Source organism: Theropithecus gelada, chromosome 3 (assembly GCF_003255815.1).
Source record: "Theropithecus gelada isolate Dixy chromosome 3, Tgel_1.0, whole genome shotgun sequence".
Classification (NCBI taxonomy): Eukaryota; Metazoa; Chordata; class Mammalia; order Primates; family Cercopithecidae; genus Theropithecus; species Theropithecus gelada.
The window spans coordinates 51,501,910-51,529,715 of record NC_037670.1 but is presented as its reverse complement, the minus strand read 5'-3'; the positions used below and the strand labels follow the sequence as shown (position 1 = coordinate 51,529,715).

Below are 27,806 nucleotides of genomic sequence, written 5' to 3'. Positions count from 1 at the left end.
GGTCAAGTGGTTCTCCCACGTGAGCTTCCCCAGTAGTTGGGATTACAGGCGTGTGCCACCACACCCAGCTAATTTTTGTATTTTTGTTGGAGATGGGGTTTCCCTGTGTTGACCAGGCTGGTCTTGAACTTCTGAACTCAGGTGATCTGCTGGTCTTGGCCTCCCAAAGTGCTGTTGGGGTTACAGGCATGAGCCACCGTACCCGGCCACTTTACGGTTTTTAGTGCAACAATTTTATTTTTATTTTTTATTTTTAGACAAAGGGACTCGCTCTATCACCCAGCCTGGAGTGCAGTGATGCGATCACAGCTCACCACAGCCTTGACATCCTGGGCTTAAGCAATCCTCTTGCCTCAGCCTTGATGGTAGCTGGGACTAGAGGTGTGTGCCATTATGCCTGGCTAATTTTTTTTTTTTTTTTTTAGAGATGGGGTCTCACTATGTTGCCCAGGCTGGTCTAGAATTCCTGGGCTCAAGTGATCCTCCTGCCTCGACCTCCCAAAGTGCTGGAATTATAGGCAGGAGCCACTGTGCCCACCTGAGTACAATGAATTAAAAAAAAATTTTTTTTTCAACGAAGTCTCCCTCTTTTCGCCCAAGCTGGAGTACAATGGCACAATCTCAGGTCACTGCAATCTCCGCCTCGTGGGTTCAAGTGATTCTCCTGCCTCAGTCTCCCGAGTAGCTGGGATTACAGGTGCCTGCCACCACATCCAGTTAATTTTTGTATTTTTAATAGAGACTGGGTTTCCCCATGTTGGCCAGGCTGGTCTCAAACTCCTGACCTCAGGTGAACCGCCCGCCTCAGCCTCCCAAAGTGCTGAGATTACAGGTGTGAGCCACTGCGCCCAGCTAAAAATTTAATAAGTAAATATTTTATAATCTAATTTGAGACCAAAAATATGTAGCAAACAGCTGGGCATAGTGGCGTGTGCCTTACTCCCAGCTACTTGGGAGGCTGAGGTGGGAGGACTGCTTGAGGCCAGGAGTTTGAGGCCATAGGGAGCTATGATTGGGCCACTAAAGTCCAGCCTGGGCAACACAGCAAGACCCTGCCTCTAATAAAAATATGATCAGGAAATGAGCAGAGTATATATGTGTGCGTGGCATCAGGGAAAGTGCTGAGTACATTATTTGATGGCAACAGCAGCTGGAAGGAAGCGAGGGTGGAGGAAGGAAGCAGCTATCAGATATTGTGGGGAGGTCACAGGATCCTGCCGTGTTCCACTGTGCCTTGGGAAAGCTGTTATGTATCCACTTCAGAAGGACATCTCCATCTTGGCTCACTGCAACCTCAGCCTCACAAGTTATGGTGGAGAGAGCATCACTGGTGTGCCTGCTCACATGGAGGTCCTGGGGTGCTGGGACCCCACAGTGTCCTAGGTGCCGTCATCTGTTACCGAGGCAGGGTCCAGCAGCTATAGCCAGAGGAACTACTTACCTTGTGAGAAGGGGACGCTTCCTAGGACCTGACATGGTTCTGGGCTATTCGTACTGTAATCAACTCCCCGGACATTGTGTGACATCAGTGTTAGACGGTCCAGGATGGCTGGGCGTAGTGGCTCAAGCCTGTAATCCCAGCACTTTGGGAGGCCGAGGTGGGCGGATCACTTGAGGTCAGGAGTTCGAGACCAGCCTGGCCAACATGGTGAAACCCCATCTCTACTAAAAATACAAAAGTTAGCTGGGCATGGTGGCACACGCCTGTAATACTAGCTACACGGGAGGCTGAGACAGGAGAATCGCTTGACCTGGGAGGCGGAGGTTGCAGTGAGCCAAGATCATGTCACTGCCCTCCACTCCAGGCAACAGAGTGAGACTCCATCTCAAAAAAAAAAAAATAAATAAATAAAAAATAAAAAAATAAAAAGAAGGTCGAGGACCCTTTCTTTGGAAACAAACCCCTTCCTGATGCAGGCCTATCAATCTCCATGCCAACCCCCACACTTTTAGCCTGGAATGACCACAGCATCTGCAGCTGATGTCTCAGAGCCTTCGTGCCCTCCTGCTTAACTCCTCATTCCTCCAGCCCTGACTCCGGTACCACCCATCCAGGGATCCCTTCACCCATGTAGGGAAGGGATTGCCCTTCACCCTTCACCCTCTTCTGCGGTGTGCCCACAGCCGTGCTCCCGTTTTGGAACAGTCAGCACACTTGCTCCACTCTGGCCATCTGTGCCTCCTCCAGATTGAGGAACGCACAGGAAACATCTTTGTATTCTCAGCACCCAGCACAGGGCTTCCTGACCTCCTGGTGGCAGCCAGCAAACCTGAGTGGGCCAGTGGGTGGGTGGATGAATGCAGGATGCAGTGAGTGAGTGAGTGGGTGAATTAATGAATGCAGGATGCAGTGAGTGAGTGAGTGGTTGTGTGAATGAATGCGGGATGCAGTGAGTGAGTGAGTGGGTGAATGGATGAATGCAGGATGCAGTGAGTGAGTGAGTGGTTGTGTGAATGAATGCGGGATGCAGTGAGTGAGTGAGTGGGTGAATGGATGAATGCAGGATGCAGTGAGTGAGTGGTTGCGTGAATGAAAGCAGGATGCAGTGAGTGAGTGAGTGAGTGAATGAATGAATGCAGGATGCAGTGCGTGAGTGGGTGGGTAGATGAATGAATGCAGGATGCAGTGAGGGTGTGAGTGAGTGGGTGAATGAATGAATGCAGGATACAGTGAGTGAGTGAGTGGGTGAATGAATGCAGGATGCTGTGAGTGAGTGAGTGGATGAATGAATGCAGGATGCAGTGAGTGTGTGGGTGGGTGAATGAATGAATGCAGGATGCAGTGAGTGAGTGAGTGGGTGAATGAATGAATGCAGGATACCGTGAGTGAGTGAGTGGATGAATGAATGCAGGATGCAGTGAGTGTGTGAGAGGCTGAATGAATGAATGCAGGATGCAGTGAGTGAACGAGTGAGTGGGTGAATGAATGAATGCAGGATGCACTGCGTGGGTGAGCGAATGAGTGGGTGGGTGGATGAATGAGGAAGTGCGAGTCATTGAACCCCAGTGTGACCGGTGAATGAGCGAACAAGGGCGTGACTGGGCGAGGAGAGATGGGAGTGAACGAGGGTGCGGTGGTTGCCGGCTTGCGCCTGAGGCAGTGCACCTGCGAGCCCGGAGGTCCAACCTGAGGCGGAGGTAATGTGCGCCGCCAGCCGGCTCCGTGTCCACGTGGACGGGGAGGGGAATGTGGGCGTGGCTAGGCGAGTTGTAGGCGAGGCGAGGCCGGGCGAGGAGCGTGGCGAGCCCAGCAGGGGCGGGCTGTGGGCGTGGCGCGCCGGGGACGGGGCGTGGCCAGGCGGGGTGTGGGCGGGGCGCGGACGCGGCGCTGCAGGGCGGCGCGGCCGGGCGGCGCGGGAGGAAGTCACGTGGGAGCGCGGGCTCACATGACTGGCCGCGCGATGGACCCGCTGCCTGCGGCTGCAGTTGGGGCGGCAGCTGAGGCGGAGGCTGACGAGGAGGAGGATCCCCCGGCGGCAGGTAGGGCGTGGGGTGACGGTAGCCCCCACCTGCCCTGGGCGCGCGGGCCGACCACCCTCGGCGGACGGGGCTCAGCCGCCGCGCTCGGCCCCCGACTCGTTTCCTGCCCCCGCGCCCCACGTTCGGCCCCGCGCCCCAGTCCCTCGGGGGTCCCCCTGCCCTCCCGCGCGCCTGTCCTTTGGGGGTCCCCGTGCTCTCTCGCGCCTCCGTCCCTGGGGGTCCCCTGCCCTCCTGCGCCGGGAGAGCCCTGTCCAGGTTACAGCTGGCCACGTTCCGAGGCGCGTTCCCTGGGCTCTCAGAGGCGTCCTCGGGGACAGTTTCCTCCTCGCCCCGGTCCTGGGGCTCTGCTCTTCTGCCCGTCCAGGTCACGCTGAGCCATGGCCCTGGGGGCCACTTCCCCGGACTTGGGCTCCTTTCCTAGCCACCTCCTCTCTCCCAAGCTCTTGTCAGTTGTGTGGTCTTGGGCCAGTGATTTCACCTCTCAGGACCTCTGTTTTCTCATCTGTGAACCGAATCTATAGATGTGTAGCTGTTATTTCTCTCTCTTTCAAGTGATCCTCCCGCCTTTGCCTCCCAAAGTGCTGGGAATACGGGCGGGTGCAGTCACGCCCGGTAATTTTTTTATTTGTGTAGAGATGGGATCTTGCTATGTTGCCCAGGCTGGTCTGGAGCTCCCGGCCTCAAGCAGTCCTCCTGCCTTGGCCTCCCAAAGTGCCGGGAGTACAGGCATGAGCCACTGTGCCTGGTCTGTATGTCTTTTTTATGTCTTTTTTTTTTTTTTTTTGAGACAGATTCTCACTCTGTCACTCAGGCTGGAGTGCAATGGTGCGATCTCATTGCAACCTCCGCCTCCCGGGTTCAAGCGATTCTCCTGCCTCAGCCTTCTGAGTAGCTGGGATTACAGGCACCCACCACGACGTGCGGCTAATTTTTGTATTTTTAGTAGAGATGGGGTTTCACCATGTTGGCCAGGCTGGTCTCGAACTCCTGACCTCGGATGATCCAACCACCTCGGCTTCCCAGAGTGCTGGGATTACAGGCGTGAGCCACTGCACCCGGCCTCCTGTATTTCTCTTTAAGGGATTTGGGTTAATGAGACTAAACATTAGAAGGAATACAGGAGGGTGCCCGTTATTTCTGGATGTTCCTTCCCTGCCAGAGAAGAGATGTAGTTGGGTGTTGGTGTGAGTTATGGTTTCTTCTTGATGGGAGCACAAGGAATCCCCTTGCGGGGAGGTCTGGCAAGGTGTCGCTGAGGAGGTGATGACTGAAATGAGTTCTAGAGGGTTGGTAGACAGTTTCTTCGTCAGGGAGAAACGGCAGTGGGGAGCAGGGGAGGGATTGTTGCATTGGGTGGGCATCCTCGAGGTGAAGACTGTGTCTAGAAAGAAGGTCCTTCTAGAATGGGTCTTACTTTTTCCTTTCCGTTGTATCAGTGTAAGGCGGGGCATGTGATAGTTCTCAATGGTTAGAACATTGTGTCCATGAAGTCACATGTTGGAGGCCAGCGTGGGCCCCAGGTGGGACTCCTTCCGAGGAGTCACTTAGGAACGAGGGGTTACTTAGGAACGGTAGGCTGTGATTGGATCATAGGCTGTGATTGGATCGGAATGCGGCTGCTACCTCAGTTTGTAAAGCAATTTGGTGTTGCTGGAGGGGTGGTGGTTCAGGGGTCCTGTGCAGGTATAGGGGACTGTATTTTCTTCAGGACTCACGGAAGTAGACTCCAGAGGCTACCATAATGGTGTGATTTAGAGATAGTCTGAGCTGTGTACGCCCGAGCGAGCTGTGTCTCTGGGAGACTGCCCTCCCTTTGATGTGGCCTGGAATTCGTGTAGGTAGCTGGCTTTTTCTGGGGGCAGTGGTGATTTTATCACGAGTGCTAATGGGATCCACAGATTGGGGTAGCTGGGACAAGGGAGCGCTTCACAGTGCCCTTTCTGGTAACCAGGCAAGTCTGAAAGTGGGGCTCACAGACTCTCAGGACGTAGCCTGTCCTTCTGGTTGAAACTTGGTCATCATCCTGGCAGGGAGGTGAAGTGGTATAGCAGAGGTCTTTTTTTTCTTTTTTTTTTTTTTGAGGCGGAGTCTTGCTCTGTCGCCCAGGCTGGAGTTCAGTGGCTGGATCTTGCTCACTGCAAGCTCTGCCTCCCGGGTTCACACCATTCTCCTGCCTCAGCCTCCCGAGTAGCTGGGACTACAGGTGCCCTCCACCACGCCTGGCTACTCTTTTGTATTTTTAGTAGAGACAGGGTTTCACTGTGTTAGCCAGGATGGTCTCGATGTCCTGACCTCATGACCTACCCCCCTCGGCCTCCCAAAGTGCTGGGATTACAGGCGTGAGCCAGTGGGCCTGGCCTAGCAGTCTTTTTACACTGAGAAGACTAAAATCCAGAGGTAAGTAATTTGCCCAAAGCAGGCAATGTCAAGGGAATGTGTGTTGGTGGGGACCCTGATTGGGTGGGCTGCAGTGAGAAAACCTCAGCCTTGAGACCAAGCACTGTGGCTCACGCCTGAAATCACAGCACTTGGGGAAGCTGAGGAGGGAGGATTGCCTGAGCGCAGGTGCTAGAGACCAGCCTGGGCGACATAGCGAAATCCCATCTCAAATTAAAAAAAAAAACAAAAAAAAACAAAAACAGCAAAGAAGAAAGTTAAGTCTTTGAATATCGTCCAGAGACTATGTGTGTGACTTACACATTCACTAAAGTTGGTTTGAAAGAGCGGTTGTTGTGCCTTATAAGTATACACTGAATTTCCTCTTTTTTAGGGTTTTGACCACACAGCCAGAGCCCACTGGTGGTATTCATGTGGGGACTGTGAAATCTTCTGCGTCTTTGGTGTTGCCAGAAAAAAAATGTGCTTGTTGTACTTTTCCGCATTAAGAGTCTCATTCTATTTGAATTATTTGAAGCTTAAGCTGCGAGTGCTCTGTAGGGCAACCCCCTTTATAAAAACTTAACTTTCACTTATGCCATGCAAGGATAAATGTATTTTCTTTAAAAAAGAATAGAACATTGTAGATTAAGTGAAAGTCCCACCCTAACTGCAGTTGTCTCCTGTCTGTACCTGAGAGGTGACCGTTGTTCTTAGTTTGGGATGGATCCTTTTAGTTCTGTTTTCACATTTTATTCATATGTGTACTCAGGAAATATATACTTCCTTGTATAAATGTGCTCATGTTTCCCCAGTGTAGTATATTCTTTTTTCTTTTCTTTTATTTCTTTTCTTTTATTTTTATTTATTTATTTTTTTGAGACAGAGTTTCACTCTTCTGCCTAGGCTGGTGTGCCATGGCGCGATCTCGGTTCACTGCAACCTCCGCCTGCCAGGTTCAAGTGATTCTCTTGCCTCAGCCTCCCAAGTAGCTGGGATTACAGGCGTGTGCCACCACACCTGGCACATTTTTGTATTTTTGGTATTTTTGTATATTTGGTATTTTGTATTTTTGGTAGAGATGTGGTTTCGCCATCTTGGCCAGGCTGGTCTTGACCTCCTGGCCTCAGGTGATCCGCCCACCTTGGCCTCCCAAAGTGCTGGGATTGCGGGCGTGAGCCGCCGTGCCCGGCTTCATCTCCTTTTTTTTTTTTTTTTTTTTTGAGACAGGGTCTTACTCTTGCTCAGGCTGGATGTCATGGCATCACTGCAACCTCAAACTCTGGGGCTAAAGTGTTCCTCCTGCCTCAGCCTCCTGGGTAGCTGGAGCTACAGGCATGCATGATCACGCCTGGCCAATTTTTTTTTTTTCAGATGGAGTCTTGCTCTGTCACCCAGGCTGGAGTGCAGTGGCGCGATCTCGGCTCACTGTCACCCAGGCTGGAGTGCAGTGGCGCGATCTCGGCTCACTGCAAGCTCTGCCTCCCGGGTTCACGCCATTCTCCTGCCTTCCTGCCTCAGCCTCCCTAGTTGCTGGGACTACAGGCACCCGCCACCACGCCCGGATAATTTTTTTGTATTTTTTAGTAGAGACGGGGTTTCACCGTGTTAGCCAGGATGGTGTTGATCTCCTGACCTCGTGATCCGCCCACCTCGGCCTCCCAGCTTGCTGGGATTACAGGCGTGAGCCACCGCGCCGGGCCACGCCTGGCCAATTTTTAAAATTTTTTGCAGGCCGGGCGCGGTGGCTCAAGCCTGTAATCCCAGCACTTTGGGAGGCCGAGACGGGCGGATCACGAGGTCAGGAGATCGAGACCATCCTGGCTAACACGGTGAAACCCCGTCTCTACTAAAAAATACAAAAAACTAGCCGGGCGAAGTGGCGGGCGCCTGTGGTCCCAGCTACTCGGGAGGCTGAGGCAGGAGAATGGCGTGAACCCGGGAGGCGGAGCTTGCAGTGAGCTGAGATCCGGCCACCGCACTCCAGCCTGGGCGACAGAGCCAGACTCAGTCTCAAAAGAAATCCAGAAAAAAAAAAAAAAATTTTTTGCAGAGACAGTCTGGCTGTGTTGCCCAGGCTGGTATGGAACTCCTGGCCTCAAGCAATCCTCCCACCTGGGCCTCCCAAAGTGCTGGGATTACAGGCATGAGACACCGAGCCTGGCTGGATTTTATATTGAAACTCTTCCTGTCAAAATATCTGATTGACCGGAACATTCTGTTCTCTGACTATGCTGGACAAGGGTTTTTCAGGGCCTGTTCTTAGGCTATGAAGCTCAATGATTGTGACATCGAGTGAGAACAGCAGTGAGTGTGGTAGGTGTGCTTGGTCGTCCGACCTGATTTCTCGGGATTGATTAATACACGGATAGAAATATGTACAGATGACCTCGGTGTATCCTGGCTCTGCCGTATACAGTCCTGCGGCCCTACACTGACTCTTTAGAACGAGGGCGAGTCACGCTTCACTTGCGGCTCATCCCATGGCATTCCATACATTCCATTCGGTTCCGAAGCTCCGTGCTGTTTGTCTGCGTTGACCTGGCGATGACTTCTTGAGTGTCATTGAGGCAGGTCCAGGGCCTTTGCTGACCCTCAGTGCTCCTTCACCCCTCCCCCAGCCTTCCCCTCTTGCCTGGGCGATTCCATGCACCCTGGGTTCCCACCAGCCCTTACCTGCAGCTGCTCGCTCATGTCAGGTTTGTTCTGTGCGTGAATACGTTGGTCAAAATTCATTGCGCTGTCACTTAAGGTTTATACTTTTTTTTTTTTTGTGAGACAGAGTCTCGCTCTTGTTGCCCAGGTTGGAGTGCAATGGCGCGATCTCGGCTCGCCGCAACCTCTTCTTCCCAGGTTCAAGCAATTCTCTTGCCTCAGCCTCCCAAAGTAGCTGGAATTACAGGCATGTGCCATCACGCCCGGCTAATTTTGCATTTTTTAGTAGAGACAGGGTTTCTCCATCTTGGTCAGGCTGGTCTCAAATTCCTGACCTCAGGTGATCTGCCCAACTCTGCCTCCCAAAGTGCTAGAATTCCAGGCATGAGCCACCATGTCGGCCAGCTCTAGCGATTCTTGTGCCTCAGCCTTCCCAGTAGCTGGGATTACAGGCATGTGCCACCACACTTGGCTAATTTTTGTGTTTTTAGTAGAGACGAAGTTTCGCCCTGTTGGCCAGGAAGGATGGTCGCTGACTCCTGACCTTGTGTAATCCACCTGCCTTGGCCTCCGAAAGTGCTGGGATTACAGGTGTGAGCTACCCCACCTGGCCTACTTATACATTTTGAGCAGGGTGTGGCAGCTCACGTCTGTCATCTTAACACTTTGGGAGGTTAAGGCAGGAGGATCACTTGAGGCCAGGAGTTTGAGGCCAGCCTGGGCAATAACAAACAGATTTATTTAAAAATCTATTTAAAAAACAGATTTGGGGCTGAGCCTGGTGGTTCACGCCTGTAATCCCAGCACTTTGGGAGGCCGAGGCAGGCGGATCACCTGAGGTCAGGAGTTCAAGACCAGCCTGGCCAACATGGTGAAACCCCATCTGTACAAAAATCCAATAATTAGCTGGGCATGATGGTGAGCGCCTGTAATCCCAGCTACTCGGGAGGTGGAGGTGGGAGAGTTGCATTAAGCTGGAAGGTAGAGGTTGTACTGAGCCGAGATCGTGCCACTGCAGTCTGGTCGACAGAGCAAGACTCCATCTCAAAAAAAAAAAAAAAAAAAAGGTTTGTGCATTTTACGGTGATTAAATTATGCCTCACAGTATTGTTTGCATTAGGGACAAAACCTTCTGCCCCATTTCGCTCCCTTCCATGACACACTTTTTTTTTTTTTTTTTTGAGACAGAGTCTTACACTCTGTTGCCCAGGCTGGAGTGCAGTGGTGCCATCTAGCCTCAGTGCAACCTCCGTCTCCCGGGTTCAAGTGACTTCTACCTCAGTCTCCCCAGTAGTTGGGATTACAGGTGTGTGCTACCATGCCCAGCTAATTTTTGTATTTTTAGCAGAGTCTGGGTTTTATCACGTTGACCAGGCTGGTTGAACTCCTGACCTCAGGTGATCTGCCCGCCGCGGCCTCCCAAAGTGCTGCGTTACAGATGTGAACGACCGTGACTGGCCATGACACACATTTTGGTAGTTAACTCCTGATGAGCAAACTTATTTTTATTTTTTTATAAGTTTATTTTATTTATATAGTTTGTTACTTTTTTTTAAATTCTGATTTTCTCCAGAAAACAGAAACCTTTTTTTCTTTAACCATAGTATCCACAATACTATCTGCTGTGTAGCAGAGTCTCAGATATTTGAATAGAATTACATTTTAATACATTTTTATAAGATATCACATTTCTTATATCATAAGACTTGACAACACCGCAAAGATGTTTTGTTACCTTTTGTTACCAGTCTTTAAACTTGTTCATCCTCTCTCTCTCTCTCTCTGTCACTCTCTCCGTCTCACACACACACACACACACACACACACTCACACATACACAATTTGCAAGGTAAAACGTGTCCATTTGAAGAAAGAGGAACTAACTGAATCACTGTTATGTAGAACAGATTTTGCCAGAATTTGTGGTTAGCAAGAAAGTGATGTGTTCCGTGTAGGGGAATTCTGTTTTGGTATTATTTTGTCTTTCCTGAGAAAAATGCTTCACAAAAAGAGATGTTTGCCCATCCTGTTTGCTCGGGTGGTGGGAAGAGACCGGGGGTGATGGTGGTGCTGGCTGGACGTGGGTGGCTTCGCAGGACCTGCTGTGTCTGAGAGGAGCCATGTGGTATTAGAAGCTCGGAGGCTGCAGGTAGGAGGCACAGAGCCCGAGAACACATGGAGAGCCTGGCTGTTGGTCACCAGCATTGTCACTGTCACCTTTTTTTTTTTTTTTTTGGAGACAGAGTTTTTGCTCTTGTTGCCCAGGCTGGAGTGCAATGGTGCAATCTTGGCTCACTGTACCCTCTGCCTCCCGGGTTCAAGTGAGTCTCCTGCCTCAACCTCCTTAGTAGCTGGGATTACACGTGTCCACCACCACACCTGGCTAATTTTTGTATTTTTGGTAGAGATGGGGTTTCACCATGTTGGTCAGGCCGGTCTCGCACTTGGGACCTCAGTGATCCCCCCCCCGCACCCGGCTTCAGCTTCCCAAAGTGCTGGGATGACAGGTGTGAGCCACCGCACCTGGCCCATTGTCACCCTCTGAGAAACTGGAGCGCCCCCACGCTCTGCGTATTTCTACTATAGAATCACCAAGAACATCACATAACCGGACGTAACGGGCAGAAGTGCGTTGTGAGAAGTGTTTTTGGGAAAATATTGGCATTAAAATATCGGGTAGGATCTGTTTTGGGAGGACTGAGGAGGGCCGTGTGTTCAGCTCCCGGAGAATCTGGTCTCCCTTTCCTGCTGTTTTGTTGACTGCGTTGTAGGAGGCGTGTTGCTGTTTCTGTGGTGTGTTGCAGGGGGTCAATGGGGGTCGTTTTAGCTCCCTATAAGCATTGAAGTTTGTGTGTTACGGAAATTTAAAGTGAAATTATGCAAAGTTTGATTCACCCCAGGAAGTGTTGTAGGGGCCGGAGAAGGTCAGGTTAGGTAATATCTCTCAAGAAGCCCAATTACGTTATTTTCCAGGAATCTTCCAAAACCTGATTTGTGCTGATGTCCTCTAGGAGCCTGATGAGCGAGTTGTAAGCAGATCCAGTAACGTGCTATTGCTGTGTGAATTGGCGCTTTCAGAAAATTTTGTTATACAAAGTGATATAACAGCAAGTGCAAAAATTTTATAGACAAATCACCTGTAATTCCACCCCTTTAACAGCCGTTGCATTTTAGTATATTTCCTTTTTTCCTGTGCATTGCTTTTTGTGTAGTTATCATCAGAGTGAATATGTGTCTTTATAGTTAGTTTCTTTCCCTTGACATTTTTCTACACTGCTGAGTAGTTTTCATAATTTTCTACCTAATGTCTGTATAACAGCGCATTAAGGAATATAAAATTTGTGCTTCGAAAGTGCTAATATGATAAAATTTCAGTTAAAAAAAATTTCAGTTAAAGATATTCTTGCCTCATGTGTTCCAGAAAACGATGCGTTAGATGGAATCAATATTAAAACTTGTCCCGGAGGCTGGGCGCGGTGACTCACGCCTGTAATCCCAGCACTTTGGGAGGCTGAGGCGGGTGGATCACAAGGTCAAGAGTTGGAGACCAGCCTGGCCAACAGGGTGAAACCCCATCTCTACTAAAAAAAATACAAAAATAGGCCAGGCGCGGTGGCTCAAGCCTGTAATCCCAGCACTTTGGGAGGCCGAGACGGGCGGATCACGAGGTCAGGAGATTGAGACCATCCTGGCTAACACGGTGAAACCCTGTCTCTACTAAAAAATACAAAAAACTAGCCAGGCGAGGTGGTGGGCACCTGTAGTCCCAGCTACTCGGGAGGCTGAGGCAGGAGAATGGCGTAAACCTGGGAGGCGGAGCTTGCAGTGAGCCGAGATCACGCCACTGTACTCCAGCCTGGGCGACAGAGCAAGACTCCGTCTCAAAAAAAAACACAAAAAAACAAAAATTACCCAGGCATGGTGGCATGCGCCTGTAATCCCACCTACTCAGGAGGCTGAGGCAGGAGAATTGCTGGAGGTTGCAGTGAGCTGAGATCACGCCACTGCACTCCAGCCTGGGCGACAGAACAAGACTCTGTCTCAAAAACAAAAAACAAACCAGAAAACGACTTGTCCCGGGTTGGGCGCAGTAGCTCATGCCTGTAATCCTGGTGCTTTGGGAGGCCAAGGTGGGAGGATCGCTTGAGGCCAGGGTTTTGAGAGCAGCCTGGGTGACATAGGAAGACCTCATCTCTACCAAAATTAAAAAAATTAACTAGGTACAATGGCATGTCCTGCTACTTCCGCCTAGTTGGGCACCTCACATGGGAGGACCACTTGAGCCCAGGAGTTCAAGGTTGCACTAAGCTACGATTGCATCACTGCACTGCAGCCTGGGTGACAGAGATGCCATGTCAAAAAATAAAAATAAAATATTGTATTATAAAAGAAATTGTCAGGTTGGGCGTGGTGGCTCACGCCTGTAATCCCAGCACTTTGGGTGCTTAAGGCGGGCAGATCACTGGAGCTCAGGAGTTTGAGATCAGCCTGGGCACCATGGTGAAACCCCGTCTCTACCAGGAACTACAAACATTAACTGGGTGTAGTGGCAGGTGCCTGTAATCCCAGCCACTCAGGAGGCTGAGGCAGGAGGATCCATTAAACCCAGGAGGCAGAGGTTGCAGTGAGCCGAGATGGCGCCACCGGACTCTAGCCTGGGTGACAGTTTATGTGAAGCACAAGAGTACGCAGAAATAGACTCTGTTGTGTGGGGTGCTCACATGGGGGATAAGACTGAATGAAAAGTGAGGAAGATGCTGTACGAATTAGGCTGGTAGTTCCCTCTGGTGGGAGGAAGGCACCCAGATCTGTCAGGGGTGCAGTAGAAGGAGTGTTTCCGGGGTGCCGCTGTCTTTATTTTTTATTTTATAGAGACAGGGACTCACGATGTTGCTGAGACTGGTCTTGAACTCCTGGGCTCAAACAGTCCTCCTGCCTCGGCCTCCCAAAGTGCTGGGATTACTGGTGTGAGCCACTGCGCCTAGTCTGGCTGTCTTTAATTCTTGGCCTTGATGGTGGTTACATGTGTTTGATATATAATTTTGTTCAAGTGTTCATAGAAGTTTTATAGCCCTTTCTATGCATGCGTAAAGTATTTCATAATACAAAATAATACAATACAGGCCGGGCATGGTGGCTCATGCCTGTAATCCCAGCACTTAGGGAGGCTGAGGCGGGCGGATCACCTGAGGTCAGGAGTTCGAGACCAGCCTGGCCAACATAGTGAAACCCGTCTCTACTAAAAATACAAAAATTAGCCAGGTGTGGTGGTGTGGGTGCCCGTAATCCCAGCTACTCGGGAGGCTGAGACAGGAGAATGGCGTGAACCCAGGAGGCGGAGGTTGCAGTGAGCTGAGATCGCACCACTGTACTCAAGCCCAGGCAACAGAGCAAGACTCTGTCTCAAAAAAAAAAAAAAAAGGAAAAAAAAAGACACCACCACCAACAAAATAATACAAAATGTTGGGGGGAAACCTGAGATTCCTAAGACAATTTTGTAGGAGTATCTGGACTGACTGCCTTAGTATTCATGCCCCAAGTCCTGTTGGATTTACCCAGAGGGAGGGGCCTTCAGGGTGAAATCCGTTTTCTTGCATCAAGGTCTGCTCCTAACAGAGGGCACTGCGGTTGCTCAGTGGAAGAGCTCCCCTGCCTCCAGCCGTTTCTGAGGCCTGACTGCTGCTGGCTCAGCCCGGTGCTCTGTTAAGTCCGGCTGTTTCGGTGGCCCCCGGCAGCACAGCAAGAAGGAGCACCCAGACCTTCCGGCATCTGCAGGAACAGCAGGGCTTGTCTGGGAACCTCACTCTCAGTCAAAAGCCAAAAGCATCTCTCTGGCCAAGGCTGTCAAGGAGAGTCAGATGATATTCATGACTGGGCACAGTTAATTATCTTCAGACCCGAAATTTCACCTCCCAGCTCCTGAGGAATTCCAGTCCAGGCTGGAGGTGGACCTGTCTTTCAAGAACCGGCCACTTACTGCCGGTGTTTTGCACCAAAAGGAGATTTGAAATTGCATTTTCAGCTCTTCAGAGTCTGGGGAGTGTCTCTGTGTGTGCAGTTCCTTATCTCAGGACGACACGTGCGCGGTTAACTTTCCTTCCTTGGCTAGATAGGAAAGGAGGAAAGCTCCTGGAAGCTTCTGCGAAGTTTAAAGTGATGCTGTGTTATGTGCAAATGGGCGTGCTTCCCTCCAAGGTGGGTTACTCTGTGAGGCGACCCTATTCCCATTTGCCCCAGTCCTTGGGGAGATGGAATTTTTTTTTTTTTTTTTTTTTTTCTGAGACAGAGTCTAGCTCTGTGACCCGGGCTGCAGTGCAGTGGTGCGATCTCCGCTCACTGCAAGCTCCGCCTCCCAGGTTCACGCCGTTCTCCTGCCTCAGCCTCCTGAATAGCTAGGACTACAGGCGCCCACCCGCCAGCACGCCCGGCTAATTTTTTTCATTTTTAGTAGAGACGGGATTTCATGGTGTTAGCCAGGATGGTCTCGATCTCCTGACCTCGTGATCTGCCCACCTCGGCCTCCCAGAGTGCTGGGATTCCAGGCGTGAGCCACTACGCCCAGCTAGGGAGATGGATTTGTATGTAGTCGGTCCTTCTTTGCACAGCAGGGGTGGGAGAATGAGTCCCACTGATCCCCAACTCTTTTGCGGCGTGAGCCACCGCGCCTGGCCGATCTCCAACTGTTTGAGAGCCTGGACAGTGTGCTCTGCGTTCTCCTTGGGGTCTGCGTGTGAACTAACAAGCTGAGAAGTAAGTAGTCCTAGCCTCACTTTAGAGATGAGGAAACTGAGGCACATGGAAGTTTGGTAATGAGTTAGGAGACAGAACTTGAGTCTGGAGGCGGGGCCTGGATAGCGGACCAAATTGAGGACTAGCTGAAATAGGTCCAGGGCAGAAGCACCTTCCCATAAGACATGCCCACCAGTGTGCCATGTCAGTTTACCATTACCATGGCAACACAGGGACGCCCTTTTCCATGACAATGACTGGACAGCCCGGAAGTTACCCCCATTCTAGAAATTTCTGCCTAAATCACCCCTTAGTTTGCATATAATTAAAAGCAGGTATAGGCCGGGTGCGGTGGCTCATGCCTGTAATCCTAGCACTTTGGGAGGCCGAGGCGGGCGGATCACAAGGTCAGGAGATCGAGACCACGGTGAAACCCCGTCTCTACTAAAAATACAAAAAATTAGCCGGGCGCGGTAGTGGGCGCCTGTAGTCCCAGCTACTCGGGAGGCTGAGGCAGGAGAATGGCGTGAACCCGGGAGGCGGAGCTTGCAGTGAGCCAAGATTGCGCCACTGCACTCCAGCCTGGGTGACAGAGCGAGACTCCGTCTCAAAAAAAAAAAAAAAAATAAATAAAAGCAGGTATAAATAGGAGTGCAACACTGCCTCTGAGTTGCTGCTCTGGGTGCCCTGGTAAAGGGGTGGTTCTACTCTGCAAGGAGCAGGACCCTCTGCTGCTGCTGTGCGCGCTGCTGCTTCAATGAAAGTTGCTAACACCAGCGGCTCAGCCTTGAATTCCTTCTAGACAAAGCTTAGAAGCCTCTGGGCTAAGCCTCAATTTGGGGGCTGGCCTGCCTTGTAGTCATATGCCCGTGAGCACATGGCCAATAGGTGGTGGTTCTGAAATTCACACCAGGCTTGCGGCCGCAGCTGGGACGTGGGCAGTGTGACCTGGCCTGTGAGGGTCTCTGCGGGATTTGTGTCTGGCCACGTTAAGCAGCCATTCGTAGGCATGGAGCTTTCCCTCTTCAGATGGTTTTCCTTAGAGGGAGATAGTTGTACAGACCTTTCTCATAAATAACACCCTAGACAATTGTGCTAGGTCCTTTTTATCTTTTCAGAACAGGAATGCACTTTAGAGTTATGAAACAGGGCATAATGAAAGAGCATGTAAATTCAGAATGCCTGTGGTGAGTGTCGAAGTCGTTTAGTGGGAGAATGGTTACTTGTCTCGTTCAAGGTTGGGTTTAAGCTCCGCAACAGGGGCTGGGCGCGGTGGCTCACGCCTGTAATCCCAGCACTTTGGGAGGCCAAGGTAGACAGATCACTTGAGGTCAGGAGTTCGAGACCAGCCTGGCCAACATGGTGAAACCCCATCTCTACTAAAAGTACAAAAATTAGCTGGGCGTGGTGGCGGGCGCCTGTAATCCCAGCTACTCGGGAGGCTGAAGCAGGAGAATCATTTGAACCCAGGAGGCGGAGGTTGTAGTGAGCCGAGATTGCACCACTGCACTCCAGCCTGGGTGACAAGAATGAAACTCTGTCTCAATAATTAAAAAAAAAAAAAAAAGAAAAAAGATCAGTCTGGGCAATATAGTGAGACTTTTTCTCTGCCAAAAAAAAAAAAAGAAAGAGAAAATTAGCCAGGCATGGTGGTACGCATCTGTAGTTCCAGTTACTTGGGAGGCTGAGGCAGGAGGATCGCTTGAACCCAGGAGATTGAGGCTACAGTGAGCTAAGATTGTGCCACTGCACTCCAGCCTAGGTGACAACAGAGCAAGGCTCTGTCTCCAAAAAAAAAGCTTTGCAACGTGTCTACTGAAAATATTTAGTTCATTCTGGACAACTGGGTGTAGACGGTTTGTTTCCAGTTGAGTTGAACGTGAAATCTCAAGTTGAACATAAAATCTCCTTGGATTGCCAGCTCTGAAAAACCAAATCACTTCTTGAATTTTGTGAGGCACAGGCTGAGTTCCCTTAAACACGTTAAGATCATCTGAGCATCCTGGTTAACCGCTCTTGGAGTGTTGGGGTCTGTAAGACACCAGATGAGAGTCCAGCCTTCTTTGCATGGAAAACTAGATCTTCATGTTCAGCGCAAATTTAGCCGTGGGGGAAAAACTGACTAAATATTTCTCTTCCTGTGACATTTTTCACAGTTCGTAATTTGTTCTTGCCGACTTCTGAGGTGTTACATTTTCTGGTTGATTAATTGCGTTCCTGGTTGTCTACCCTGAAGGCAGCCAGGAAAAGGAAGCGCAGCTTCTTCCTTGCTATGCTTGCCGTCGATCAATAAAGGTTTGCTTACATGGATTTAGTTGTATCTCACTCGGCTCATCATGCTGGGTGACTTCTTGGAATGTTCTCGGAGCGACCTAAGTTGGTGGCCAATGAAGGTGCTTCTCATCTGGCCTCTGTGAGGATCAAGACAGACTTAGCCCCGTCAGATATTTTGAAATATTTTCACTTTCACATCAGGAGACCCTAGAAAAAACCAGAGTCACTTTCAGACCGAAGCAACCACAGCCAGGAGGAGGGTTAAAAGAGAAAAAGCAATAAGCCAGGAATGGGTGGCATTTAGTTAAACAGAGACGAGGACTCTTTTTGGAACTCCAACCTCCTACTTGGCAAGTTATTCCAAGATTCCCCCAATTTGCTAAAATAGTATTCCTTTTTAACTCCGGAACAAATCGCCAGGCCTCCCCTCGGATAAACGTTCCTGAAATGAGAGACCCGAGAGGTGCTTTGAGGAATGAGCTGAAGTCGAATGGACCCTTTCAGAAGGGGGTTCCGGGGGATTGGTGGGACGGACGGTTCTGATGTCCTTGGCTGGTTCCACTTGCCCCTTAACTCTGATTTGAGTCAGAGGAAATCATCTGAGTGGTGACTATTTCCAGCACTGCACTTCAGTTTTGTGACGTGGAACCAGTGATTTTTTTTCCCCCCTTTGTGGTCTGGTCTCTTTCATCTCCCATGTCCTGCTTGTGTGTGTGTGGGTGTGTGTGGATGTGTGTGGGTGTGTGGGTGTGTGTGGATATGTGTGGGTGTGTGGATGTGTGTGGGTGTGCGCCTGCATGTGCATGTGTGTGTATGTGGGGTTCATATGCAGTTCCCTGGGTCTCAGCGATGGATGGTCCGTGGTCTGTTTGTGATTATCCATGGAATCTCAGGCGTGGTCTGGTTCCTGATGAGAACAAGATGCCGTTGTCCTGTCGAGGAACCCAGCTCTCTGGGGAGCCCAGACCCTGGTCAGCAGCTTGCTCCGTCTGTGGTTTGCTCTGGGAATTTGGTATCAGGAGTACAGGCCCATTAAAAAAGAAAAGCTCAGGCTGGGCACGGTGGATCATGCGTGTAATCCCAGCCCTTTGGGAGGCCGAGATGGGAGGATCACTTGAGGTCAGGAGTTCGAGACCAGTCTGGCCATCATGGCAAAACCCAATCTCTACCAAAAATACAAAAAATTAGCTAGGTGTGGTAGCTTGCGCCTGTAGTCCCAGCTGCTCAGGAGTCTGAGGTACGAGAATCTCTTGAACCTGGGAGGTGGAGGTTGTAGTGAGCTGGGATCGCACCACAGGACTCCAGCCTGGGGGACAGAGCAAGACTCCATCTCAAAACAAACAAACAAACAAACAAAAAAAGACCCAGGCTGGGTGTGGTGGCTCATGCCTCGAATCCCAGCACTTTGGGAGACTGAGGTGGGTGGATCACCTGAGGTTAGGAGTTCAAGACCAGCCTGGCCAACATGGTGAAACCCTGTCTCTACTAAAAATACAAAAATTATCTGGGCGTGGTGATGCGTGCCTGTAATCCCAGCTACCCAGGAGGCTGAGGCAGGAGAATCTCTGGAACCTGGGAGGCTGCGGTTGCAGTGAGCCGAGATCGCACCACTGCACTCCAGCATGGGGGACAGAATGAGACTCTGGCTCAAAAAACCAAACCAAACCAAACCACTGCACTCCAGTCTGAAGGTAGAATGAGACTCCGTCTCAAAAAACCAAACCAAACCAAAGCAAACCAAACCAAACCACTGCACTCCAGTCTGAAGGACAGAATGAGACACCATCTCAAAAAACAAAACAAAACAAAATAACCCAAACCAAAAACAAAACAAAAAAGAAAAGCTCAAAGCCTGGGCGTCATAGTGAGACTCTGCCTCTACAAAAAAATAAAAACTGAGCTGCTCATGATGGCGCATGCCTGTAGCCCCAGCTACTTGGGAGGCTGAGGCAGGAAGATCACCGGAGCCTGGGAGTTTGAGGTTATAGTGAGCTGTGATCGCACTACTGTACTCCAGCCTGTATGACAGAGCGAGATCCTCTCTAAAGATAAGAATAAAGAAAAGCTTGGGCCCTGGGCAGCATGCTAGGTGCTTTCACATTTTTTGTTTTTTTAAAATGTTTCTTTAAAAAAAAAAAACTTGATTTCAGTAGCTTCAGGGTTGGTTTTTGGTTATGTGGATGAATTGTTGGCTGGTGAAGTCTGGGTTTTTATTGTACCTGTCACCCAAATAATGTCCATTGTGCCCAGTAGGTAAGTTTTCATCCTTCACCCCCTCCCGCCCTCTGAGAGTCCAATGTCCGTTATCCCACCCTGCCTGCTTTTGTGTACCCGTAGTTCAGCTCTCACTTAGAAGCGAGAATATGTGGTATTTGGGTTTCTGATCTGGAGTTACTTCACTGAGGATAATGGCCTCCACTTCCATCCAAGTTGCTGCAAAAGACATTATTTCATTCTTTTCTATGACTGAGTAGAATTCCATGGTGTAAGGCCGGGCGCGATGGCTCACGCCTGTAATCCCAGCACTTTGGGAGGCCGAGGCAGGCGGATCACGAGGTCAGAAGATCGAGACCATCCTGGCTAACACGGTGAAACCCCGTCTCTGCTAAAAATACAAAAAAAATTAGTTGGGCATGGTGGTGGGCGCCTGTAGTCCCAGCTACTCGGGAGGCTGAGGCAGGAGAATGGCATGAACCCGGGTGGTGGAGCTTACAGCGAGCTGAGATCATACCACTGTACTCCAGCCTGGGCGACAGAGCGAGACTCTGTCTCAAAAAAGAAAGAAGGAAAGAATCCCATGGTGTATATGGACCACATTTTCGATATCTACTTATTGGTCGACTGGCACTTAGCTTGATTCCTTTTCTTTGTAATTGTGAATTGTGCTGCGAGAAATGTGCATGTGCAGGTATTTTTTTTTTTTTTTTTTTGAGATGGAGTTTTGCTCTTACTGTCCAGGCTGCAGTGCAGTGCAGTGGCACAATCTCGGCTCACTGCAACCTGTGCCTCCTGGGTTCAAGCGATTCTCCTGCCTCAGCCTCCCAAATAGCTGATACTATAGGCATGTGCCACCACGCCCAGCTAATTTTGTATTTTTAGTAGAGATGGGGTTTCACCATATTGGCCAGGCTGGTCTCGAACTCCTGACCTCAAGTGATCTGCCCGTCTCGGCCTCCCAAAGTGCTGGGATTACAGGTGTGTGCCACCATGCCCGGCCCCTTTTTTATGTAATTATTTCTTTTCTTTTGGGTGATTACTCAGTAGTAGGACTGCTGGATCGAATGATAGATCTGCCTTTAGTTCTCTGGGAAAGCTCCATACTGTTTTCCACAGATGTCGTACTAATTTTATTCCCATCGGTGGCGTATAAACATTCCCTTTGTACCACATCTACACCAACATCTATTGTTCTTTGACTTTTTAATAATAGCCATTCTGGCTGGGGTAAGATGCTATCTCATTGTGGTTTTCATTTGCATGTCCCTCTGATGGATTACTGATTTTGAGCATTTTTTGTATATATTTGTTGGCCATTTGTGTATCTTTTTTTTTTCTTTTTTTGAGACAGTCTCACTCTTGTCGCCCAGGCTGGAGTGCAGTGGTGTGATCTCGGCTCACTGCAACCTCCGCCTCCCATGTTCAAGTGGTTCTCCTGCCTCAGCCTCCCAAGTAGCTGGGATTACAGGCATCTGCCACCATGCCTGGCTAATTTTTGTATTTTTGCAGAGACGGGGTTTCACCATGTTGGCCAGGCTGGTCTTGAACTCCTGATCTCAGGTGATCCACCCGCCTCAGCCTCCTAAAGTGCTGGGATTACAGGCGTGAGCCACCGCGTCCGGCTGGCCATTTGTGTATCTTTTTTTGAGAAATATCTGTTTATGTCATTTGCCCACTTTTTATTGGGGTTACTTGTTTTTTTTCCTGCTGATTTGTTTGAGTTCCTTGTAGATTCTCGATATTAGTCCTTTATAGGAGGTATAGTTTGCAAATATTTTCTCCCATTCTGTAGGTTTGCGTGAGCCACCTCGCCCGGCTGGAAAATTAATTTTTAAAAAATATATAATCTATAAAAAATTTAAATAAGATAGTCTATATGGCACATTACAACTTTATGCACATGGAAAGTAATATGCAAAAATGAATATAGATGTATACAGGTTGTAGGGATGGAGTGACTTTATTTCAAAATATCTTAATATTACATCACATTAAATAAGGTATTAAATAGGCCCCATTTATATAGCAATCAGGCAAGAGAAATAAAGTGCATCTGGATTGGAAGAGAGGAAGTCAAACTATCCCTGCTGACAATGTGATATTATACCTAGAACACCCTCAAGACTCCTCTAGAAGACTCCTAGATTTGAGAGAAGAATTCAGTGAAGTTTCAGGTTACAAAATCAATGTACACAAATCAGTAGCACTGCTATCTGCTGGCAGCGACCAAGCTGAGAGTCAAATCAGGAACTCATTCCCATTTACAACAGCTACAATAACAACCACCAGACACCCTAGGAATATAGTTAACCAAGGATGTGAAAGATCTCTACAAGGAGAACGATGAAACACTGATGAAATAAATCACAGATGACACAAACAAATGGAAAAACTTCCCATGCTCAGGGATTGGGAGAATCAATGTTGTGAAAATGACCATAGTGCCCAAAGCAGTCTACAGAGTCAGTGCAATTCCTATCAAAATACCAACATCATTTTTCACAGAATTAGAAAAAAAATCCAAAAGTTCACATGGAAACAATGAGCCCGAGAAGCCAAAGCAATCCTAAGCGAAAAGAATGAATTTGGAGGGATCGTATTGCCTGACTTCAAATTAATCTCTAAGGCTGTAGTAACCAAAATAGCATGGTATTGCTATAAAAGTACACACAGACCCATGGAACAGAATAGAGAACCCAGAAATAAAGCTACATTTTTACAACTGACCAATCTTTGACAAAACATCCAAAAACATAACACTGGCGAGAGGACGCCCTGGTTAATCGGTGGTGTTGGGAAAATTGGATAGCCACATGCACAAAAATGAAACTGGGTTGCTGTCTCTCACCACATGCAAAAATCAACTCAAGATGGATCAAAGACTTAAATCTAAGACCTGAAACTATAACAACTCTAGAAGATAACATTGGGAGAACTCTTCTGGACATAGGCCCAGGCAAAGAATTTATGCCCAAGACCCCAAAAGCAACAGAAACACATTTCCTTTTTTTTTTTTTTTTTTTTTGCTGGGATTACAGGCGCCTGCCACCACGCCTGGCTAATTTTTGTATTTTTAGTAGAGACGGGGTTTCACCATGTTGGCCAGGCTAGTCTTGAACTCCTGTCCTCAGGTGATCCACCTGTCTTGGCCTCCCAAAGTGCCGAGATTACAGGTGTGAGCCACCGTGCCCGGTCTGTTTTTTTTTTTTTTTTTTTGAGATGGAATATTCCTTTGTTGCGCAGGCTGGAGTGCAATGGCATAATCTCAGCTCACAGCAGCCTCCGCCTCCCGAGTTCAAGCAATTTTCATGCCTCAGCCTCCTGAGCAGTTGGGATTACAGGCACGTACCACCATGTCTAACTAATTTTTGTATTTTTAGTAGATATGGGGTTTCACCATGTTGGTCAGGCTGGTCTCGGACTCCTGACCTCAGGTGATTCACTCGCCTCAGCCTCCCAAAGTGCTGGGATTACAGACATGAGCCACCACGCCTGGCTGAGCATCTTTTCATGTGCCTATTGGCCATTTCTGCATCTTCTTTAGGTAAATGACTATTCAATTTTTTTGTACGTCTTTAAAATTAGGCAATTTTGTCTGGTATAGTGGCTCACTCCTGTAATTCCAGCACTTTGGGAGACCAAGGTGGGTGGATCGCTTAAGCTTAGGAGTTGGAGACCGCCTGGGCAACACCGTTAGACCCCATCTCCACAAAATAAAAAAATTAGCTGGGTGTAGTGGCAGGCACCTGTGTTCCTAGCTACTTGGGAGGCTGAAGTTGGAGGATTGCTTGAACCCAGGAGTTTGAGGCTGCAGTTAGCTGTGATCACACCACTGCATTCCAGCCTGGGTGACAGGGTGAGACCCTGTTCCCCCGACCCCTGCCGAAAAATTTAGGTAATTTGTAATTTTAAAAGAATTGAGTTGTATTCTTTTATTTTTTAAAAGAATTGAGTTGTAATAATTCTTTTTGTTGTTGTCATTTTGTTTTGTTGTTTTTGGAGATGGAGTTTAGCTCTTGTCTCCCAGGCTGAAGTGCAGAGGGGCAATCTCTGCTCACTGCAACCTCCGCCTCCCGGGTTCAAGCGATTCTCATGCCTCAGCCTCCCAAGTAGCTGGGAGCACAGGCATTTGCCATCACACCTGACTAATTTTTTGTATTTTTAGTATAGATGGGGTTTTGCCATGTTGGCCAGGCTGGTCTTGAACTCCTGACCTCAGATGATCCGCTCGTCTCGGCCTCCCAAAGTGCTAGATTACAGGCATGAGCCACTACGCTGGGCTGAAATTTCTTTAATATATGCTAGATACAAGTCCCTTATCAGTATATAGTTTAAAATATTTTATTTTGTCCCATTCTAGGGGTTGTCTTTTCAGTTTCTTTTTGTTTTTGTTTTTGTTTTTTGTTTTTTTTTTTGAGACAGGGTCTTACTGTGTTGCCCAGGCCAGAGTGTAGTGGCACGATCATAGCTCACTGCAGCCTCAACCTCCTGGGCTCAATTGATCCTCTTGCCTCAGCTTCCTAAGTAGCTGCTACTACAGGCATCACCACACCTGGCTTTTTTTTTTTTAAATTTTTATTTTTAGAAATAGGGTCTTGCTCTGTCACCCAGGCTGATCTCGAATTTCTGGGCTCAAGCAGTCCTCCTGCCTCAGGAGGCATGAGCCATGGGACCCAGCCTCACTTTCATTCTTTTTTTAAAGTATTAAAATTTTTTTTTGGCATTTCAGGGGGAAAATAAACTAAACAAAAAGTAAAAAGTAATACAAAGAAGAGAAAAAGAAAAAAGAAATAAATTTTTTTAGCAATAGGGTCTTGCCATGTTGGCTAGGTTAGCCTTGCACTCTTTGACCTCAAGCAGTCCTCCCACCTCAGCCTCTCAAAATATTAGGATTACAGGTGTGAGCCACTGTGCTTGGTCAATTTTTTTTTGTTTTTGTTTTGTTTTTGTTTGAGGTGGTCTTGCTCTGTCACCTAGGCTGGAATGCAGTGGCACAATCACAGCTCACTGCAGCTTTGACCTCCTGGGCTCAGATGATCCTTCTGCCTCTGCCTCCCAAGTAGCTGGGATTACAGGTGGGCATCACCATACCTGGCTATTTTTTTTTTTAGAGATGGGGTCTCACAGTGTTGCCCAGGCTGGTCTTGAACTCCTGGGCTAAGTGATCCTCCCACCTCAGCCTCCCAAAAGTGCTATGATTACAGGCATGAGCCACTGTGCCCAGCCTGGTCTCACTGTCTTGGTGGTGTCTTTTGCAGCACAACAGTTTTAAATTTTGATGAAGTTCAGTTTAGCTGTTTTGTTATGTATTTACTTTTGTTTTTTTTTGATATAAGGTCTTGTTCTGTCACCCAGACTGGAGTACAGTGGCGCAATCGTAGCTCACTGCAGCCTCAATCTGGGCTCAAGTGATTCTTGGGTAGCTCGGCCTCTTGGGTGGCTGGGACTACGAGCATGAGCCACCATGCCTGGCTGATTTTTTATTTTTATTTTGTAGAGGTGGGATCTACAAAATCCTGTGTTGCCCACACTGGTTCCAACTCTAACCTGAAGGAAACCCTCCCACCTCAGCGTCCCAAGTTGCTGAGTATTTTGTTCTTTTGTTGCCGTGCTTTTGGTGTCATACCTAAGAAGTCTTTGCCTGACCCAAGGCCCTGAAGATTTATGCCTATATTTTCTGCTAAGAGTTTTGTAGTGGTAGCTCTTACATTTAGGTCTGTGATCCCATTTTGAGTTAGTTATCATATATGGTGTGAGGGAGGGGTCTGGCTTCATATTTTTTTTTTTTTTGAGACGGAGTCTCACTGTGTTGCCCAGGCTGGAGTACAATGGTGGTATCTTGGCTCACTGCAACCTCTGTCTCCTGGGTTCAAGTCATTCTTCTGCCTCGGCCTCCCAAGTAGCTGGGATTACAGGCACGTACCACCACGCCTGGCTAATTTTATATTCTTAGTAGAGACAGGGTTTCATCATGTTGGTCAGGCCACTGTCAAACTCCTGACCTCAGGGGATCCACCCATCTCGGCCTCCCAGAGTGTTGGGATTACAGGCGTGAGCCAGCATGCCCGGCTGGGCTTCATGCTTTTGAAGGTGGGTACCCAGTTGTCCATCATTAGATGTGTTCTGGGTGCACTTGTGGTGTGCTCCTCCCATGACAGGGAGCAGTGGGAAGCCGTAGCTCTCTAAAGGAGTGTTTGCTTTAGTTTGGGAGAATCCTGTGAATGAGACAAGTTGAGGAAGGCTCAAAACGGAGAGTCAAGCCAGTTGTGGGAGTGTGAAGGAAGCAAGGACTGATAGACCCTTAACTGGGCTGGGAAGCCCTTCAGTGTTGAAGCGGGGTTTGAACTGAGCTTGGAGCCTGGAGAGAACTCATTTCAGAAATTCTTAGTAATCAGGACCAGGGGGTTGGCCCCTTACAAGACTGGTGTCCTTTTTTTTTCCTTTTTGAGATGGAGTCTCGCTCTATCACCCAGGCTAGGGTACAGTGCCACGATCTTGGCTTCCTGCAGCCTCTGCCTCCTGGTTTCAGGTCATTCTCATGCCTCAGCCCTCTGAGTACCTGGGATTACAGTCACATGCCACCACGCCCAGCTAATTTTTGTATTTTTAGTAGAGACAAGGTTTCGCCATGTTGGCCATGCTGGTCTCGAGCTCAGGTGATCTGCCCACCTTGGCCTCCCAAAGTGCTGGGATTACAGGTGTAGGCCTCCACATCTGGCCTAGTTTCTTTCTTTCTTTTTTTTTTTTTTTTTTTTTTGAGACGGAGTCTCACTGTGTCTCCCAGGCTGGAGTGCAGTGGCGTGATCTCGGCTCACTGCAAGCTCCGCCTCCCGGGTTCACGCCATTCTCCCGCCTCAGCCTCCCAAGTAGCTGGGACTACAGGTGCCCGCCACCGTGCCCGGCTAATTTTTTGTATTTTTAGTAGAGACGGGGTTTCACCATGTTAGCCAGGATAGTCTCGATCTCCTGACCTCGTGATCCACCCGCCTCGGCCTCCCAAAGTGCTGGGATTACAGGCTTGAGCCACCGCGCCCGGCCTCTTTTTTTTTTTTTTAAGCAGGGTCTCTTCTACTCCCCAGGCTAGACTGCAGTAGCACAGTCATAGCTTATTGTAGCCTTGAACTCCTGGGCTCAAACCACCTCCTGCTTTGGAAGTAGCTTGGACTACAGGTTCATACCACCATGCCTGACTGTTTTTTTTTTTTTTTTTGGTAGAGATAGGGTCTTGCTATGTTGTCCAGGTTGGTCTCAAACTCCTGGGCTCAAGTGATCCTCTCCAGCCTCAGCCTCCCAAAGTGTTGGGATTACAAACGTGAGCCAGTGCCCAGCTACAAGACTGTTTATACTTTGCTTCAAGGTAGAAACCCTGAGGCCATTGCAGAAAGACAGCAACCTTGTTCTCTGATGGTAGGGTGGTTGTCTGGATGATGCACCAGTATTTCCTCACCAGGGTTCCTCCTCCTGTTCTTCTAGGGGAAATGGATGTAGCTGAGAGTTGGCAGAGAGGCCGTGGTGGAGGAAGGAAGATTCTCTGCCTCGTACGGAGGTCACTCTCGGGACTCAGCGTGGCAGGGCCTGTTGACCACGTTCTCTTTGTGTCAGCAGCTTTTGCTTGGTGCTGCGGCTGACTGAGGCGCGGTCCCCTCACCACGAGACCTCACAAGCACTGGGAGGGTATGTGGCTGTCGCCCTGCCTCGGCCACCCTCCTGGCCCCCAGTGAAGTTATGTGGCTTTCTTGCTCACGTGAATTAGATTCTTTTCATTCATTCAGCAGGTGTTTATTTAGCATCTGTTACGTGCTGGGCACTGTTATTTTTCTTTTTTTTTTTTTATTGTTTGAGACTGAGTGTCACTGAGGCTGGAGGGCAGTGGCGTGATCTCAGCTCACTGCAACTTCTACCTCGTGGGTTCAAGAGATTCTCGTGCCTCAGCCTGTGGAGTATCTGGGATTGCAGGCATGCACCACCATGCCTGGCTAAGTTTTTTTTGTATTTTTAGTAGAGACTGAGTCTCGCTGTGTTGCCCAGGTTGGTCTCGCACTCCTGGCCTCCAGTGATCCGCCCATCTTGGCCTC

The 27,806-nt window shown here is 49.1% G+C and overlaps 1 protein-coding gene across 1 annotated transcript in view; it reads left to right on the top strand.

Annotated features, from left to right (window-relative positions):
- Window positions 1-3,338: 3,338 nt before the first annotated feature.
- The window catches only part of SNX8 (sorting nexin 8), a 55,936-nt gene continuing 31,468 nt past the window's right edge, over window positions 3,339-27,806 (top strand). The window contains exon 1 of the mRNA XM_025378476.1: window positions 3,339-3,480. Within this exon, the coding sequence (XP_025234261.1) occupies window positions 3,387-3,480 (94 nt within the window). The 5' untranslated portion in view covers window positions 3,339-3,386. The remainder of the gene's footprint in view (window positions 3,481-27,806) is intronic.